This window comes from Patiria miniata, unplaced genomic scaffold, assembly GCF_015706575.1.
Source record: "Patiria miniata isolate m_02_andy unplaced genomic scaffold, ASM1570657v1 HiC_scaffold_6, whole genome shotgun sequence".
NCBI classification, from domain to species: Eukaryota; Metazoa; Echinodermata; class Asteroidea; order Valvatida; family Asterinidae; genus Patiria; species Patiria miniata.
The window spans coordinates 4,660,850-4,679,365 of NW_024037073.1; the positions used below are offsets into that span (position 1 = coordinate 4,660,850).

The 18,516-nt window shown below is 38.3% G+C and overlaps 1 protein-coding gene across 2 annotated transcripts in view; it reads right to left on the reverse strand.

The window, feature by feature from the left end:
* Positions 1-18,516, reverse strand: part of LOC119743435 (striatin-3-like) — a 41,116-nt gene that overhangs the window by 19,993 nt on the left and 2,607 nt on the right. For both annotated transcript variants that reach the window (XM_038219835.1, XM_038219834.1), the window contains exons 2-6: positions 8,766-8,869; positions 5,776-5,846; positions 4,553-4,631; positions 2,780-2,965; positions 884-1,064 (exon numbers count right to left, since the gene is read on the reverse strand). In XM_038219835.1, the coding sequence (XP_038075763.1) occupies positions 884-1,064; positions 2,780-2,965; positions 4,553-4,631; positions 5,776-5,846; positions 8,766-8,869 (621 nt within the window). The remainder of the gene's footprint in view (positions 1-883; positions 1,065-2,779; positions 2,966-4,552; positions 4,632-5,775; positions 5,847-8,765; positions 8,870-18,516) is intronic.

Sequence of the window (18,516 nt, forward strand, 5' to 3'; positions counted from 1 at the left end):
ATGGCGTCAAATTCATTCATTTTGCGGCTCTTTATTAGCTATCCAGTCTTTATATAGAGATCAGTGGCCATTGCCTGTACTGACATGGACTCCATGCAGAAGTACCCCCTCAACGGTTACAAAGAGAAAGTTGGGGGAGACCACCGGGAGGGACACTCGAATGCATTGCCGGTGGTGCCTGATGCTCAAAGCAAGGACGCTAGAGATTTGTGCACACTCAGAATAACTGGTACATGTACTTTCGTTAGTGCGCCATCTACTTTTCATACTTTTAACAAGCACATGATTCAAGTCTAACAGATACGCCGCACCATGCCCACAGTATTAATAACTATACCTGCCCATGTTCCCTGTAGTCTGTTTAACTACCATCATAATAAAGGCAGTGCCTTCTTGTGAATGTGTACATATTTGAATTACTTGACCATATCAGAGGTCAAAAGTACAACATGCTTGCAAATATTGGACTTTATATCCCTGTGAGATATGCTGGCAGTATTCAGACTATAGATCTGCAAACAGTTTGTCACATGTCCTGTATTTATTTCTGATTCTCAAATTCTGTGGCCCCACCCTAACTCCCCCCTCCTCCTCCTCCCCCCCCCCCCCCCCCCCCGAAACTGTGCATCCTTCAACATCCGAGCCCTTACAGGAAAGTCTCGTAAAGCTGGGCCCAGAGCACACAAATTTCTATTCAACTGATTCACAATAGCCATTCACTGGAGGTCTTTCCATGCATCTGGCCTACACAATGCGCGGTATTAAGCCCATTCATTGGCATGACAGGGTAATCCTATACGATAGCACTGCCCGGTTCTCTTGACCAGTCAACAATCAGGCAAATCTCACAATTGACAGAAAGTCACAGGGAAGACTGTCTTACCTTCTTCTTTTTGATGATGGTGCCCATTTTGCTCCTGCCTTCCAGGATGCCATCTTCGCCCATCATCCGGCCTTCTCCTAGTTCCTTCTCTCGCTCCTCATCGTCGGTCCCGTCCAGGAAACTAAAGGATGTCAAGACTGTGTCCAGATCATTCTCTGGCATAGGATGCTTCTTATCTTGTCTGAGGAGAGAGTGAGTGAGGAGAGAGTGAGTGAGGATAGAGACAGGGAAAAAGGGAACCATTTTATTCAAGTATGATATACATGTTACCAATATGATAATAACTTTTCTCCTTACTGTTCTCACTGCAATAGACCGATCCACTTAGCCCTGCCCTGTGATGTTTTGACCAATCACAGCCGATATTTATCTCCGACATACATGCACTAATGTCCGATATGGGTGCCTTTGCATATGAAACGCGCAACAGAAACATGAAGTGCATTATTGGTAGAAGCGCATATGTTGTCGCCCACGTGCGCAGTGGATGGAGCCTGGGCCCAATTTCATGGTGCTGCTTAACAGTTAGCAGAAAAGTTGTGCTTAGCATAGCAGAAAAATTTGCTAACCTTAAGCACTATTTCACGGCGTGGATGTGCTAACGGTCGCGCGTGCATGGAGATTTCTATTGTTACGTCACTTAGTTATAAAGCAAATTTTTCCTCTGAAGTAAGCGTGCCTTTTGCTGTGCTTACATGTATGCTTACGGTCTCCATGAAATAGACGGAGGCTCTGTTCGCAGAAAATCATGGGCTCAGCAGCGCCGTGAAATTGGGCCCTGATGAATCGGTCTATTAGTTTTGAAAGTATGAATATCGTAACAATTGACAGGCCTGGTGTAAACTTATTTCTTACAAGGTTCCCAGTGTTCAGTGTGCTGGGAAGATCAAGAACATTCTCACACATTGATTACCTTTGAAAACGGTCTTGTTAAGACCGAAACGTCTGGCCTCTTATTTTTTTTTTGATTTGTATATTTCAGTTCAATCCAATTTTTCAGGTCAATCCAATCCTATTTCAGGCCAATAGCAGTTTGCAGCAGTTTCATTCATTTCTAAATTGAACAAATAATCAAAGATCAGCTGTCAGCACTAAGAGACCAGATACCACCTCCAACCCCTTGTGTCATCACTCCAACCAGCCCAGTCTTTCTAATCAGTCTTTACTGGGCGTAGTTCTCTTGATCAAGGGAAAGACCTGCTCCACCTCAACGGGGAGAAACTGTGGATGGAGCATCTCTAGATTATGCAGCCAAAAATCTCAACAGCCAGGAAGGGAATGACTGATCTCGTCAACTGTTCCCGATGATTGCCTTTCTTGAAATGTTGGAATGATGAAATGTCAGGTACAATTAACGGACTCCAAATCAACCCTTGATTCCTACATTGCCAACCCAAACAAGTATGTGACTTGTCACCACAAAATGAGCGTTACATGTAAGTCAGCAATAGCTATTTTGCAGTACAAGTGGGACAAAGCCAAAATTTTAATGGATGGTCAATTTCTTGTTTGCAGGTGGGCCTCAATCTGTAGGCCTGTGTCCTGTTCTACTTTCACCAATTTTTTCTGCTGTTTTATAAAAAAAAAACATCTTTAAAACCTTTTTTCATTCTGTTTTATTTAGTAAATTGTTATTTCTCTATAATACTGTAATCTTCTGAAAAGTTACATGAACTTCAATTTAGTTGGCACACTTTATTTGAGTTACTGAACTCAGTACCCCTAAATGTTAGAAATCTCTGGTTTTGGACATTTCAGAAATAAGAAACATCTCAATTCTTACAAAGCCCAACTTTATGCTCATTTTGTGGTGAGGATTCACATATATACCACAATACTTGGTGGCTCAGACAGAGGGCTTGAATTTAACACCTGTTTAATGGCCTAAGCCCATACCTCTTAGCAGTGTCAGACTGTCGGCCCTGCTTGACGGGACTTTCCCCATTCATCACAGGTTCTATGGACATGTTGCCATCCAGCCCCGGTATGTTCTGCTCGTTGGGGGCCAGGCCCAGCAATGAGCGTACCCGGTTCGACCGCACATCTAATATCGTGTCTGTGTAACCTATTTCCTGTAAATATCTGCACGGGAATTGAGACAAAACAAAAAAGAGGAAAACAGATTTCTTTGAATTATATGCATTATGTGCGATGAATTCTAACCACCAAACTAATCAGATTTGTTTTGAGCAAGTTTGGAACTATACATGTATAAATAAAGGTCATGCAATAGATCTCTCTCAAATGCCATCACTTCCTACAGATTGTCAAGTGCATCGGCATTTTGGGCATCAAATTTTCGTGACGCACATTGGCTGCACTGTATTTTGAAGAAATTTCAAGCAACACGCGCGTGTGTTTAGAACATTTTGCACACTGCGCGCACACGCACCTGGTAGTGTTGAACACGCAGTTGTAATTTCCTACGAAGATGGCATCCTATGAGAGATATCTATAGGCCACATTTTTTTAGAAATGAGGGCGCTGTATCAACGCTATTTTTTTGGGTACAGACACTAGAAAACCCAATTCATTGAAGCAGTTACCGTAAGTAACTTTACTTCAATCTAAAAAGCATGGACATGTACGTCAATAACCTTGGATACATCTGTTTATTTCCCAAATAATGTTGTTACAGCGCACTCATTCATTGAAGAATAACACCTTTTCAATATTCCTTTCAAGTGAGGTTCAGGGTATACTGGTTACATGTGCACAGCCATGGATTCAAAAATTCAAGAATTTCCCTTTAACATACCAACCCAGAACAAACTGGACAACGGCCTCAAAACCGATAATGATGATGATGATGTGCATGTCATGAGAATTAGTGACACTCAATTTTAACGAAGACATGATAAATTAAACAAAATTATACACGTACAAGAATACATTATGATAAATTTGTGTACTTGGATGTATTTTGGGGAAACATACATGTATGTACATGTATATGCATGTGTAAGTGCAGTTCGTTTAATTTTATTTGCTGAATCAATATTTTGATTTAATAAAAGGTCGGGTTGACCTTCTAGTGAGCCCCTCATTTTTTCGGTTTCGGTATAAAAGCACAACATTCTGTTGTTGTGCAAATAAAAATGCATGATATCTTCACGCATAACTTGCTCAGTAAAAATAACAAAAAAAATTTGCATAAGCCCTTCCATCTGCCTTCTCAAAATCCTTTTGTACATTAAAATGTATGTATTCACAATTCAATACAGTTAACAATAACTTACATGTGCATTTACAATGCGACAGTTGTTGACCTTTATTATACATGTTGTTGACCTTTATTATACATGTACATGTACATGTACATGTACTTACCGGTATGCCTTAAAATAGACCACGTTTTATTCCAGCCAATAAATTGAAGGATAAAATGGAAGATTAATCGTATGAGTGGCAATTTGGTTATATTCCAGAAATTTATTGCCATTTAGGAGCAGCACGTATAATACATACATGTATATTAGGTATGACATTCAGGACGCGCATAATGTATTGTTTATGCAGACTCCTGCCGTGTTTACCCAATGTCGCTCAGTGCTCACGAGCAGGCCACGTGCTTTTCAACACGTTGTGAAAAACAAAAACGGAGCAATAAGAAGTAAGAAGAAGAAAGAACAGAGTAAAGCGATATGGTAGCAGAAACGGAACACTCACTGCCTAAGCAGTTGCCTGCTTTGTTTGAAGTTAATTTGACTGTTGGGGGAGAGTGCTGACTCTTCTTCACCACCTTCCTCTGCAGACAAAAAAACAAATTACATTTTTTTTAAAACATGAAACAAATCTGAAGCAGAACTGGGAAACCTGAAGCAGAACTATTTTGTTTTTGGCCTAATGATAGTGATAAAGACTACACTACCAGTACTTGTACCGTTTCTTATTTCTTTTAGGGCAACTGCCTCCTTTATGCTCTCCTCAAGAATGTCCTTTGTAAAGCTATACATTGATTGAGGTTCAGAAAATTAAAAACTTATGCAACAACTTTGAACACCAAATATCAAGGCTGATAGTAAATCAATGTCTCTCAAAGGAACACGTACATTTACATACGTGATGTACATGTACATTGTACTACATGTCTAATCCTGTGCAAATATACATGTACCGTATGAGGGGAAGTACATGTACATGTATACCACACAAGTTTTTGGATTGACCTTTCTATAAAGGAGCATACAGGGGTTCAAATAAAAAAGGAAGGAAATACAGTGTGGCAAAAAGGAAAAGTCATAACGTCAAAAACGTACAAGAATATGTGAATATTCCATGACTGAAATATTCATAATTTACATGTACATGTGTTCAGCGATTACTGTATATATGTATGTACATGGCTTTGTACATGTAAATGGTCTTCATGGAAAGTGCTTCGAGAAAGCGCTCAAGAAAAAAAAAAGTTTTAAAAAATATAAAAACAACTTTGTTTCAAAAGATACCAAAAAAAACAACTCATCGTCCAAGCACCGTCAATATATCGATATCACTAGATTATTATTGTGATATCAATATCACCAATAGCAATTTTTTTAATCATATCGAAATATCAAAAATTTTGATATTGAGGAATGACATCTAAAATATCCAGAAAAAAAAGTGGAAAATTGTGACTTAACATTGTTTGGGGTTTTTTTTTAACCAAAGTGTCATCTTTATGGTCTTTTATCTGGGATAATCGATATACAGTATCAAATATTCTCGATATTGGATTTCCGATATATCAATTATTGAAAATTCTGATATCAATGGTGCTCATTATCTTTACACAATTTACACATAGGACACAGTGTCTAAATTTCTTCATTAGCTAATAGCCAAACCAGCTCTAGGTGCCAAAAAAAAAAAAGGAAAGCACTCCTTTCACTTTTCAGACAACAACTCACCCCCATCAAATGTCGGTGGCTTGATTTCTTGGCTCAGGTCATGTCCACACTTGAGCTTCTGGTACTTCGACCTGTCAACCAAGTCAAAGAAAAGAAAGTGTAATTGATTGTTTTCTTAGAAGGAGCTAATTGAAGTAAACAAAAGAAGGGAAATTCATGGCAATAAACTGACCAAAGGTCGTTATGCTGCTCTAACTACATGTACATACATAAGAAATACATTGTGGTCATGGAGGACCAAGTTTTTATTATGTACATTTTCCTTAAATGTACGGATACAGGGCCCTGTAACTAGACATGACAAATTGTATGGGAAATTCTAGTATCATGGAAATAAGTGTGACAGAGTCATGTAATTATGATTATATCTAATTATTGATTCAGAGAAATGATCCCAAACCTCTGTAATATCAGCTTTATTCACTGAGCTCATATTTTGTGTTGTTTTTATCAATTGGCAAAAAATAAAAATAAATGCGCTGTCATGGACATACATTTACATGTAACATAACGCTGGAACTGCCCATATATTTTACATTGTATGTGCATAATTTACAGGGATAAAAAGAGTTTTCAAAAATATCCCACAGAATTAATTCCCGCTGCTATTGCTAAGCTGTACAAAAATCCAACAGAAAGATTTCAATCTATTTTACAACACATAAACAAAACGGTAAAAAAATCCACAACCTCCATAAAAAAATAAAAACAAGAAACTGATAAAATCCACTAAAGCCACAAAAAAATACTTGCTTCCGGTTACCCGACCTACCCTATTTTTAAAGGGAATATACATCATTTGCTTTTGCTGTAATTTTCAGAAATGGATGGAATTGGGGGGTTGGAAATATAAAGCAAATATAGTTACACTGACTTTTTGGAGGTTTTGGGTTCGAAAATGCTATAAAAACCAAGAAAAACGATCATTTTCCTGTAGTCTGGTTCCCTGACTCCATATAAGAAGAAACAGAGCAGTTTACATACATTGGGGAATTGTAAGGTCAGGGAACCAGTCTAGCTGGCTCGTACCCGTTCATAGGTTTGTAATCGATTGCAAACAAGTGCAATGGTCAATTGGGGCCAGTATTTGAAAAAAAGCCAGTTGTTTCCAACGCTGATCGGCCGATCAGCGTTGGAAATTGATACAAAAATACCACTTTTCTTGAAAATGACAGTATACCAGGTGCCATAATTTTACAGGATGCTTTAGACTGTCATTTACCAACATCCTGTTAAGGTATTTCGCAAAAACTTGGTAGTTTTATTTTTCGATGTTTACAAATGTTGTATATTCCCTTTAAGGACACGACCCTAAAATTTTTTATTAGTAACAAATTTTTTTTTTTTTAAAAGCATCACGCACGATAATACATGTTCATCGCGCGATACACCGACAGTGTTTCGCGAGATACACTGACAGTGTTGGCCAGTTTCCCGTTGTGACTGGCGTTGTGCAAAGTGACGTGCATGACACGAATTCTCTGTTATATTTAAGAATTACAGACCTTAAATACATGCATGTTTGCCATTACATGTAATTAAGGCAATTTGTTATATCACTTTTGGTGGTCATTTTTTTATAGCTTTCGTAGCGCAAATGGAAATAGTTCAGGCTGAAATTCTACATGTACACTATTTTTAAAAGGCATGTAATCGGAAGCAGAACTATTTTTTGGGGGTCTAAATATTGAAATTGTGAATATTTTTATGTTTCATATACCGTGCATACACAAAGAAGGTCATCTTTTGATAGAAGTAGGGTTCACTTTGTAGTCAACACAATCATACAAAATGTCAGCACTAAAGAAAAATTAATTGTATAAACATCCATGGCAGTCAATGAGCAATGATGATTGGCATGGCAGGAATTTTAAACCATCCTTCAAAAAAAAATCATTAAGGGCAAGTTTAGTTGTCACCCTGTAGATTGTACATTGGGGCTCAGACTGAGTCAGAGTATGATCAGAGACCATGGGTGTACAGTGACAGGCTTGTTCAGTCCCGCAACGGGCTACACTACAATGTATGGGGGGGAAATGACATTCAACGTGTACTGCTGTTCACAAAAGAATAAAGTTCCGTACAAGTACATGTACGTGTATACTGTACTTTTATGAATAATTCAATGGAATTTGAATGCATGATTTTAGGAGATTTATTACAAGAAGATCGATCGGAAATATCTCGGAAGTTGGGGACCAACGAATTCGTGTTCATTCATGAGTCACGTGATTGTGCCATGTAATTTCTGGAAGGAGTAATGTTTGGAGTAAAAAAAAAAAATCAGATTTTTCACCCCAGTGACCTCATGATGACCTTTGACCTCAGTTTGGTCATGTGACATCATGGGCCAGGGCTACTGATACTTTTGACAAAGTTTGGTTGAAATCAGTCAAAATAAATTAGGCGCAATTTAGACAATGTCAACATTTGTTACCAACTAACTAACAAACGGAGAGACATGATAATTTGTTGAGCTGCAATCCCACAGTTAAAAACTCTCTCTTATTGAAGTATTTTACAAGTGTTGCCTTTGTGTATATTGTTGAACTTTCATACATATCTGATGTACACGTGTACATGTACATGTTCAGATACATGCAAAGACCATGTCACATTTACAAAATTGGAGGTTGTATTCACGCAATACCAACTTTTAGCAAACTGTTTTCTCTTCTTGAAATAATGAGTGGATAAAGAGTAATTGACAAACTGTTTATCTTGTAGGCAAAATAAAATGCAAAAGGGGCATAAATATTGGGGTTGCCTGTCGATGTGACCGTGACGTCACAGCTGACATGGTCCACAGTACACAACATTTCTCAGTATTTACTCGTTCATTTTAAAACAAAACATTTTGTAAACAATGAAACAAAAAAAATCACAAATATTGAACATCCGGTACTGAACAACAGAAACACATACGTGTAGACAGAAAATGAAAGCCAGTTAAGTATATTAATTTTGAAGTGAACAAACACATACTGTACCTTTCTTGTTTGAGAGCATATTCCAACATTTTGATTCTGCGGACCAAGTCATGCTTGAGATTCTCTTGACCCTTGCGCTCTCCCTGTAAGAAAGCTATACGGGCCTGTCATGGTAAAACAAAAACAACAGAACAAAATTAATATCACTAATAAGAAGTAAAATAATAACAAGGTTGGGCTCAATTTTACCAAACTCATTCAAGATCCATTTACAGCAAGACTTACATAATGAACATTATACATGTACATGTACAATGGATAGCAGAACAAAAATGTACATTAACCGTAACTACTGTCTTTTACTAAGTATTGGACCAAATCTGCCAAAATCCATCAATCACTTCCAATGCATGCTTTGCTTTAGGCCTCCTGGCCCAAGTCCATCATAGTCAAACCAGGCCTGCAGGACCAAGTCTCCCCAAATCCACCAAAAAAGGAGAGATGGATTTTGATGGAGTTGGGGAGGTTAGGATTAATGTGTACAAGTATCCTGTAACTTACAATGTAGTGTCTCAATGTAGTTTTTTTATTCAGTCCTTGAGATTGAATAAATGTTTTATTTTACCAACATGTACTAATACCATACCGTACATGTACATGTACATGTACAACTACATGTACATGTACAACTACATGTACATGTATGTTTCACTACGGGCCTTTTCAACGTACATGTAGATTTACAATGTAGTGCCATGAATTTCTTATGAAAATGAAAATTATCCTGCATTAAACAAACTTACAATATATGTACCGGGTACATACACCTACATGTATGCTAATGCTAAATATGTTTACACTTACAATGTACATGTGTAGTACATGTATACATACTGTACGTGTACACGTATGTAATTCATTTGCAGTGTACAATCTCAAAATGGAATGGCCATTTCAAGGTTAAAGGCAAGCTCTATGGTACTTGTAAGGGCCATCAAGCTGACGATGTACAATGCATAAAAGTGTGCACGTGCATTGTACATGTACATGTTCATGATCATGTACCGGTACATGTAATGGTGTATATTTTGGCCTGCATACGTGTACATGTATATGCAATTAACTGTACATTATACTTGGTCTCATTCAACAAGGATGATGCTCTTACTGTCTCAACCTTTGCATGCCGATGTAACTAAACATGACTCATCCATGGCATTCACAGAATTTTTATTACAATACATAGTACATGTACATAGTGGCATTAACAAATTACTGCAGATGATACATGTACGCATGTATGCATGTACATGTACGCATTGTACAACATGTAGTTGACCATGGACATGTGCATCCATACGTGTACACATACATCTGTCAAGTTCTCGATATATGTAGATGTACATATGTACACTTCGGACTAATCTTGGATGAGGTGTAGGCATATGGCCATGATGGACAGCCCCTCCCCTAATGTGGTGCATACCGGTGCGTTATGGTACATGTATCCTCATACGCCATGTGTCATACATTAATGTACATGTACAGTCCATTATATGAGTATAGCACTCGGCATGTAAATGTACATGTTTGTCACATGTACAATGTACATGTACGTGCTACATGTATATGTACAGTGTACATGTACAAGAATACGGAGCAGATCAACTGTTACCGTACATGTACATGTACATCAATGTACCAGTACATCAATGTACCGGTACATCAACTACATGTACATGTACATGTACACGTGTGTAAACACGAACAAGGAACACATAAATGTACATGTAGTTGATGTACCAGTGTATAGTTCACACTGTGGTACCAATACCATGCTCTATGTATCCTCATACGCCATGTGTCATACAATCATGTACATGTACAGTCCATTATATGAGTATAGCACTCAGCATGTAAATGTATGTATGTTTGTCACATGTACATGTACATGTACGTGCTACATGCACATGTACATGTACATGTACAACATGTACAAGAACACGGAGCAGATCAACTGGTACCGTACATCAATGTACCGGTACATCAACTACATGTACATGTACATGTAAATGTACACGTGTGTAAACACGAACAAGGAACACATAAATGCACATGTAGTTGATGTACCAGTACATGTATATTCACACTGTGGTACCATGCTCTATGCTTGTACATTTTTTACATTGTACATAACATTCCAGTGTTGCAACAAGTCATTTTTTCACAATTCACATTGAGTCAAGTCACAAGTCAATTTTTCCCAAGTCAAGTCGCAAGTCAATTTAGATTTCTTTCCACATGGAAGAAGTGTGGTTCTGAAAAGAACCGGTTGGTTGAATGTAGAACTCAACGTTTTGGACAGTGTGCTCTGTCCCTCAATTTATTTTTGTCAAGTCAAGCCACGGGTCAATTTTTCAAAGTCAAGTCACTGAAGTCTCAATTCCATTTTTTTTTTCATGCCCATCTAAACATAGCAGTAGAGACAGGAACCAGTCTATGGTACATGTGCCGGTATGTGTGTGTGATAGGGTTAATTATAGTGTGCATCAGGTAGGGCGAATTGAAAAATAAAATTTTACAATTTTCAAATTCGCTCTCTCAAACACCTCATTTGCATTTAAAATAGTCTAAAAATGTGATTTGAATATCTACAAACTCAATTCAATGTTGAGTTTTTGAAGGACGTTTGAAATTCATTTGCCAAGCCTTAGTGTCGAATAGGAAGAATTTGTGCTTCTCCTCAATTCTGTATCACAGAATGATGACAGTCGTTTTCCAGTCATTTTAAGATGATGTCGCTTCCTCTATGCGTCTATACACTGATACATGTATGTGCAGTACTGCAGTGTGGTGCCTTCTAACACAACTGTAGTCTACATGGCACAAACTGGCATGCACTGCACAAATACCAGTACCATCTGGTACCTCGACGATCCCTGCATACATACGGTACGTGCAGGATGCCAAGCTCGCTACACATGTATATCAGGTGACTCAGGTCCTTGGCTTTCTGTTCCCAACTGAAAGTTTGAGTTCATTTAACAAAAGTGTTAATGTCAGCAGGCCAAATTCAAGTCAAGTCAAGTCACAAGTCCTTTTTTTTGCCAAGTCAAGTCAAGTCTTAAGTCAAAAAAATAGTGACTCAAGTCGGACTCCAGTCCGAGTCAGTGACTCAGTCAACAACACTGTAACATTATGTGACTGAAAAAAGGACCACATGTACATGAACATGCACATGAACATGTACTGTACATGTACGTGATGGGTCCCAGCACACGACCCCAACTGACAGGCAACAACAGTCATGACAGTCTGTACAAACCCTGGCCTCTCAGTGGGAACCAATTATTACCAGCAAGAAGCCTGCCAAGGTTAGCTGCACTGTGCCACTGCCTCCAACAATTTACAAGGGCAGGTTGACACGCACATGTGGAATTCACCTCAATGTGTCCACGTACATGAACATGTACACATGTATATTGTACATGTACTTACATGTACATGTTTTATGCTTGCACTGTAAAAGTTTGAAGTACATGAACAAGCACAATATACAGTGCATGGAATTTCCATAGATGTACCGGTATCATGTATGAATACATGAACATGTCTGGTACAACAAATGTATACTACATGTGATTTTTTTTCTCGCAAGACCTCGGGCAACACTGAGCATACAATGAAAAATCACATTGGTGAAGGGCAAAACCTAATATTAAATCTGCATCAGTGCATGGTCTATGGCGTATAACATATTTTGTAAATTATACATGTATGGTGTATTGCATACAGTACGTATCTCTCTGAAACACCATTCTAGATTAGTTAGCATGATTAGTTGATACTCAGACCATCCATGGAGCTACTACCTATGGGGAGGAGGTGCGCTTCAATGGCATCAAAATACTTGCACAATGTAAACATACATTGTTTACAAATAAAAGTCTTATCAAGTGATCAACTGGTGAGTACACACACCCACACAAGATGCACAGTACTTGTTGTTTGTAGCAGTTATTGCGGGTAGGACAAGTATCTGGTATTATCTTATAGTCTGGTACTAATAAAAGACTGTGTTGCATCTATCAATCAAGGAACCTTGGGTTCCAGGGTAAAATGAAAATCCCACGAAATAATTGGCAGAGGATATGGGGGTGATGGCCCCTAAGCAGGATCTAAAGGTACCCCTTACAATACCCATTTCTTTTGTTCCCTATGAACTGTCATAGATTTTTTTTTTTAATAAAAAAAGTAAATAATAAAAAAAATAAAAAAATAAAAAGCTGGGATTCCAAAATTCAAAAAAGATTCTTGAAAAATCCTGAAATTGGGAAAAATCCCGACAAATCTCACCCCTGATCTGTACATGTACGACAGGCACTCTTGTTGAGCAAGTTGCATAAAATTTGTTTATGTTAGCACAGCTGCCATCCAGTTCAGGCTATCCTGTCAATCCAGTCGGAAAGTTTTAATTGTTGCAATACTAATGCTAATTCAATGGCGCAGTTTGACAGAGAGGGTCCAACGGTTCTTGTGCTTAGGGAAATACATAAAATGGCCTCATTCATCCGGAGGGTTATTCGTAAAAGACACCTGCAGTTATCATGCCAGATGAGTTCACAGCCTTCTCCACAAGGTAAAAGTTATACAGCATGAGCACAGCACGCAAAAGCAGTGATGGGGAGTACCGAAGGGGAACATTCACAGAGGGCTCTCTTTCAAAAATTGACAATGAAGGTGCCTTTGCGAGATCTATGTCAAATTCATTGCCATTCACTGAGTACATGTACATTTTACCAGTAAATGTTGTACAGTGTACCGGTACATGTACTGTACCGTACAAGTGGCTAGACCCACCATAAATATGGTGGAAGGTCAATGGTTCAAGTCCCACATGAGCCGGTGAAGCATTTTTGGCATTATCTCACGGGACACAGTGCAGTGCTTTATAAAAGTACATTGTACATAATGTCATGTACAAAGAAGTTGGTGATGGGTAAAAACCCAATATCAAAATTTACATAGCCCCTTCAAAGCAATTAAACTCTAAATGTCACACAGATGTTGTGAAATGATCCCCACATAATACGACAAAATCGTAGTGTGCTGTAGTCCCACAATATTCTCTCCGGCTGTCCTGCGTATGTAAGTACCCTGTGTAAGTTCTCCATTATGTAAACCTATCACACGTGTACATGTACATAAAGGAGAGAATGTAACCAGGTCGGGTTGCAGTACTTACTTTTCCCCGACTGGTTCCTTACTCCAGCATTATTTCATACCAAACTTTTGTAACTTCGTGTTTGTGTCGATTTACATGTGAGCAGCCATTGTGATCATGCTTTTTGCCTAGCGCCCTCTCGCGGCCAACTAAACTTTTTTTTAACAGCGCGCGCCGCCTAGAATTTTGCTTAACTATGCGATGGGCGTAGCGAGCGTGCAAGTTTTGCATTCCAACGCGCTTTGTTTAAGAGGAATAGTTGACATTCCGGGCGTTTCGGTATAGTTTTCTTGTAGGCCTGCTGCGGAATATTGTTGATTTCGATCCAACACATCGTTGAATTCAGACCATCTTTTACGAGCGCTTACACTCTTCACTTGTATTACAATTTTGAGAGAGGCTCCCTATAATAGCAGTAAAATATTTACATCTACATTGTATTTTCACTGCTGATCGTCGATTTTCACATCGGAGTAGGCATGAACGTAGATCCTCCCAAGTGATAATATCCTTGGAGCTACTTCATTAGCCCATTTCCCTTTTGACTGTCGTTTTTATACACCCAACCAAGTTTCTAATATAATTCTTGTGTAAATACCTAATAATTTGTATATATATTGTCTCTATTTGTACTGTAAATAAACCATTTCATATTTGTGAGACAACAGAAAACATTCGCTCTACCCAAATCATTTTTTAGTGGAACCCCTCGGACATAAGGAGAGTGCCACATTTTAAAAACTAACTAATTCCACTCTCCCCGGTTACAAGAAGATGGCCCCATACCGGTACATGTAGACAATACTTCACTGTTCATGTACTTATACATCTTGACAGACTGTCCAGGGCAAAAAAAACCCGCAGTTTTCCCGTAGACCCTTGATGTGTCTCCAAATATCCCTTTTTCAATCACAGCCATGAGACCCTCTCCCATCGTCATCAGACTCTCTCCATCATCACCAGCACAGACATGCACTGACTTGGCTAATGTTACAGTTAGGAATACATCAAGGGATGCATGGAGTGTGCATACATTGTACATGTACCGGTATGTGTAGGCCATGTACATGTATATATGTGACCCGCTCTGCAAAAATGAGTCTGATGTCGCATAATTTGAATTCAAGCTTTTGCCATTTTGAAATGGAAACAGTAAAAATTTGCTCAAAATGTGGATGTTTTGTTTTTGTTTTATTTTGGTTGTTTGATAGTTTTAGTTCAAAAATCTTACACAGAAATGTAAATATTGTAAGAAAAAGAAAAAAAATTAGGAATCTTTGGTGCTTTTCTTGGTTAGTTACAGTGTATTTGTCATTTTTCAAAGGCTTTTTTCTCCATTGAGACCTTTCTAGCTTTGCAAAAACTTTACAGAATGAAACAAGTACAACAGTGCAACCAAACGTCCTAGAAAGGTCCATGATATACCAAATGAAAGCTTATTTCATTCCCATTTTATTAATGTAGTTAACTCAAAATGTCAGTTTTGCCACAACAGACTCATTTTTGCGGAGTGGGTCACATATTTGCCTGAAATTTCAGGCACACATGTACAGGTGTACATGTTTGTAAATAGTGCCAATATGTGATTTACAATTTGTTCTTAAAATTCAGTTTGTTCTTAAAATGGTCTAGATAGGAACTTCGCATGACTCATTCTGAAGAATTTCAGTGTAAGCCATTACAATTATGCAATGTAGTGTACTGCATGATGCATTGAATATGGAGGTGGAACTTGGACCAGACCAGAGCCATCAAACTACTGACAGCATGGATACTTGAAGGTTCATACATTTCCCTGACCTCTGACCATAAACACAAGCAGTCATCCTCTGAAGTACATGTACATGTACATGTACCCGTACAATGTACATCTACCTGTATGAACATGATTCACCTTTGCTCAAAGCTCAGTTCAAGCGAGGATATGGTTTGACCATGGTTTGACTAACTGCACTCTACTCTGGTTAGCTATTTGGAACCATAGCCTGGGGCACAGTTCCATCACTGGTTACCATTTGGCTGAATAAAGACATTCACAATGCACAACAGGGAGCCAGAATCAAGAAGTTTTGTATGATGTTTTCACCAGCAATTACATCACAAATCAACAGCAGTCGACTGAAGGTCCTTGCCCAAATTTGCCTATACAGTACATGTACATGTGTGTGCATGTATGGACAGTAAAAGAACAACATGTACAAATGTACATGTACATGTATGGTACATGTAATGTGTAAATAATCAACGACTACAGGTTCAACATCTAAGCTTGATTTTTAACACATGTGCATGTACACCCGTAGTAATGACCAGCACACAAACACAAACTGGTATGAACTGCTTGGCTGTACATGTAGGTGTACATGAACATGTTCTGTAGATACCGATATGTACACATGTGTATACACTTACAATACGTGTGCATTGTATTCCGATTAAAACATTTGTCAAATCATCACACACGAGTTTTAAAACAATAAAACCTGGGCTACACTACATTTACGGTGCATGTAAGCCCATAATACAGAACTGCAAAAATGTTACATGTTCCTTTAAAGGGAAAATACAACATTTGCAAACATCAAAATATAAAACTACCAAATCATTTTGAAATACCTTGCTGGACTGTTAGTGAATGACAGTGTAAAGCATCCTGTAAAATCATGGCACCTGGTATACTGTCATTTTCAAGAAAAGTGGTATTTTTGTATCAATTTCCAACGCTGATCGGCCGATCAGCGTTGGAAGCAACTGGCTTTTTTTTCAAATACTGGCCCCAATTGACCATCGCACTTGTTTGCAATCGATTACAAACCTATGAACGGGTACGAGCCAGCTAGACTGGTTCCCTGACCTTACAATTCCCCAATGTATGTAAACTGCTCTGTTTCTTCTTATATGGAGTCAGGGAACCAGACTACAGGAAAATGATCGTTTTCTTGGTTTTTATAGCATTTTCGAACCCAAAACCTCAAAAAAGTCAGTGTAACTATATTTGCTATATATTTCCAACCCCCCAATTCCATCCATTTCTGAAAATTACAGCAAAAGCAAATGATGTATATTCCCTTTAAGTCGGAGGGATCAATGTATGTTGACAATGATTAAATGCTGAAGGCCTTTAGGCATCTGTGGGCCAGCACTGACAAGCCTACATGTATGGCGTTAATCTCTTACAGCGAATCACATCTTCTCATGGCTGTTCTTATGTTCACATACTACATGTGTGTCTGTATTTAATCCAATAAAAACCTACTCCAAGATCCAGGGTGATGTTAAGTAAGCTGACCATCTACATGTACTACATGTACATGTACCGTATGTATACTTGTGCTGAACATTTTACAGGAAAAAATGCACCATTTATCAACTGCCAATACATGTATTCCCTGAACACGTGTATTCTTGACCCTTTTCTTGAAATTAAACTTACACGTTGCCTGGGGTACAATGTAACGTACAATATAGAAACATAGTACGAGATTGTTCTTAAGTCAGACGGATTAAAAAATCTCACTGGGCCATATTTTTGAGCGAATGAGGATTCTGTGACGCCACTTCTGGGGGAAAAAAAAGGTTCAGTTACAATCTTCGACTTGTAGATTGAAAAAAAAAAAATTACTTATCGCTTCAACAAAATGTGATAGTTCTACTGTTTGTGCTCCAAAAATAGCGTCGTTACAGCGCCCTCATGCACTCAAAATACGACCTAATATGACCTACATGTACACTTGTTTCTCAACAATTACATTTTTCTAACATGTACATGTACTTCCTTCAATTGTAAATTACATACAAGTACAGAATGTCAATTAATTTAAGTCAAAATGATTTATGGACTGAACTGTGCCACAGTGGATGGCACTGTACGTGTAATTGTATTATGTAACTGGATACAACATGTAGACATCCTAGACGTGTCCTGTTCAGAGTTCAGAATATGTACGGAGCAAGCATTCATTGTACTTTGTACAAGTCATTTATTTCCTCAAGAAAAAATGTTATCACAGCACTGCACTATAGAGTACTTCACAAATGCACTTACATTACTCACTATTTATTTTGTGCATTTCCCTTGTTTAATTCATGTACCGGTACATTGTATGCGTGTACAGTACATGCACATGAATTAAGGAAGCTCTGCATGCAATTTGTCCAGAGAGTTGGGGTTGAAAATGGTTCTCACAAGAATAACACAAAAAACGCCCAGTTTTCTAAGTATGGTCGTGTGGATGTTTATATCCTACTTTTAAATGTTCTTTCCGATTAATATAAAATGCATTTTGTGGCTCAATTGGGCCCATTCCAGGCCGTAATGTCCCTTTAAAACTGCAAGTGCAAACATCACAACCTCAAGTGTGGTATCAAATTAAAGGGGACAAGACCTTTCATTTTAGTGATATGGCAGTGAGATCGAATATGGTAAAGTGAGACCTCAAACTTGGCTGGTGAAATACTGAGGACCTCGGGTTTGCCTCATGACAATTTTGGAGAATTTAGAGAGTAAAGTTGGCCTGAATTTGTTTTGCGTGTTTTTCTGCACTCAATGTCCCAGTCTGGGACATTTCACTGAAATTGTTCTTGCTT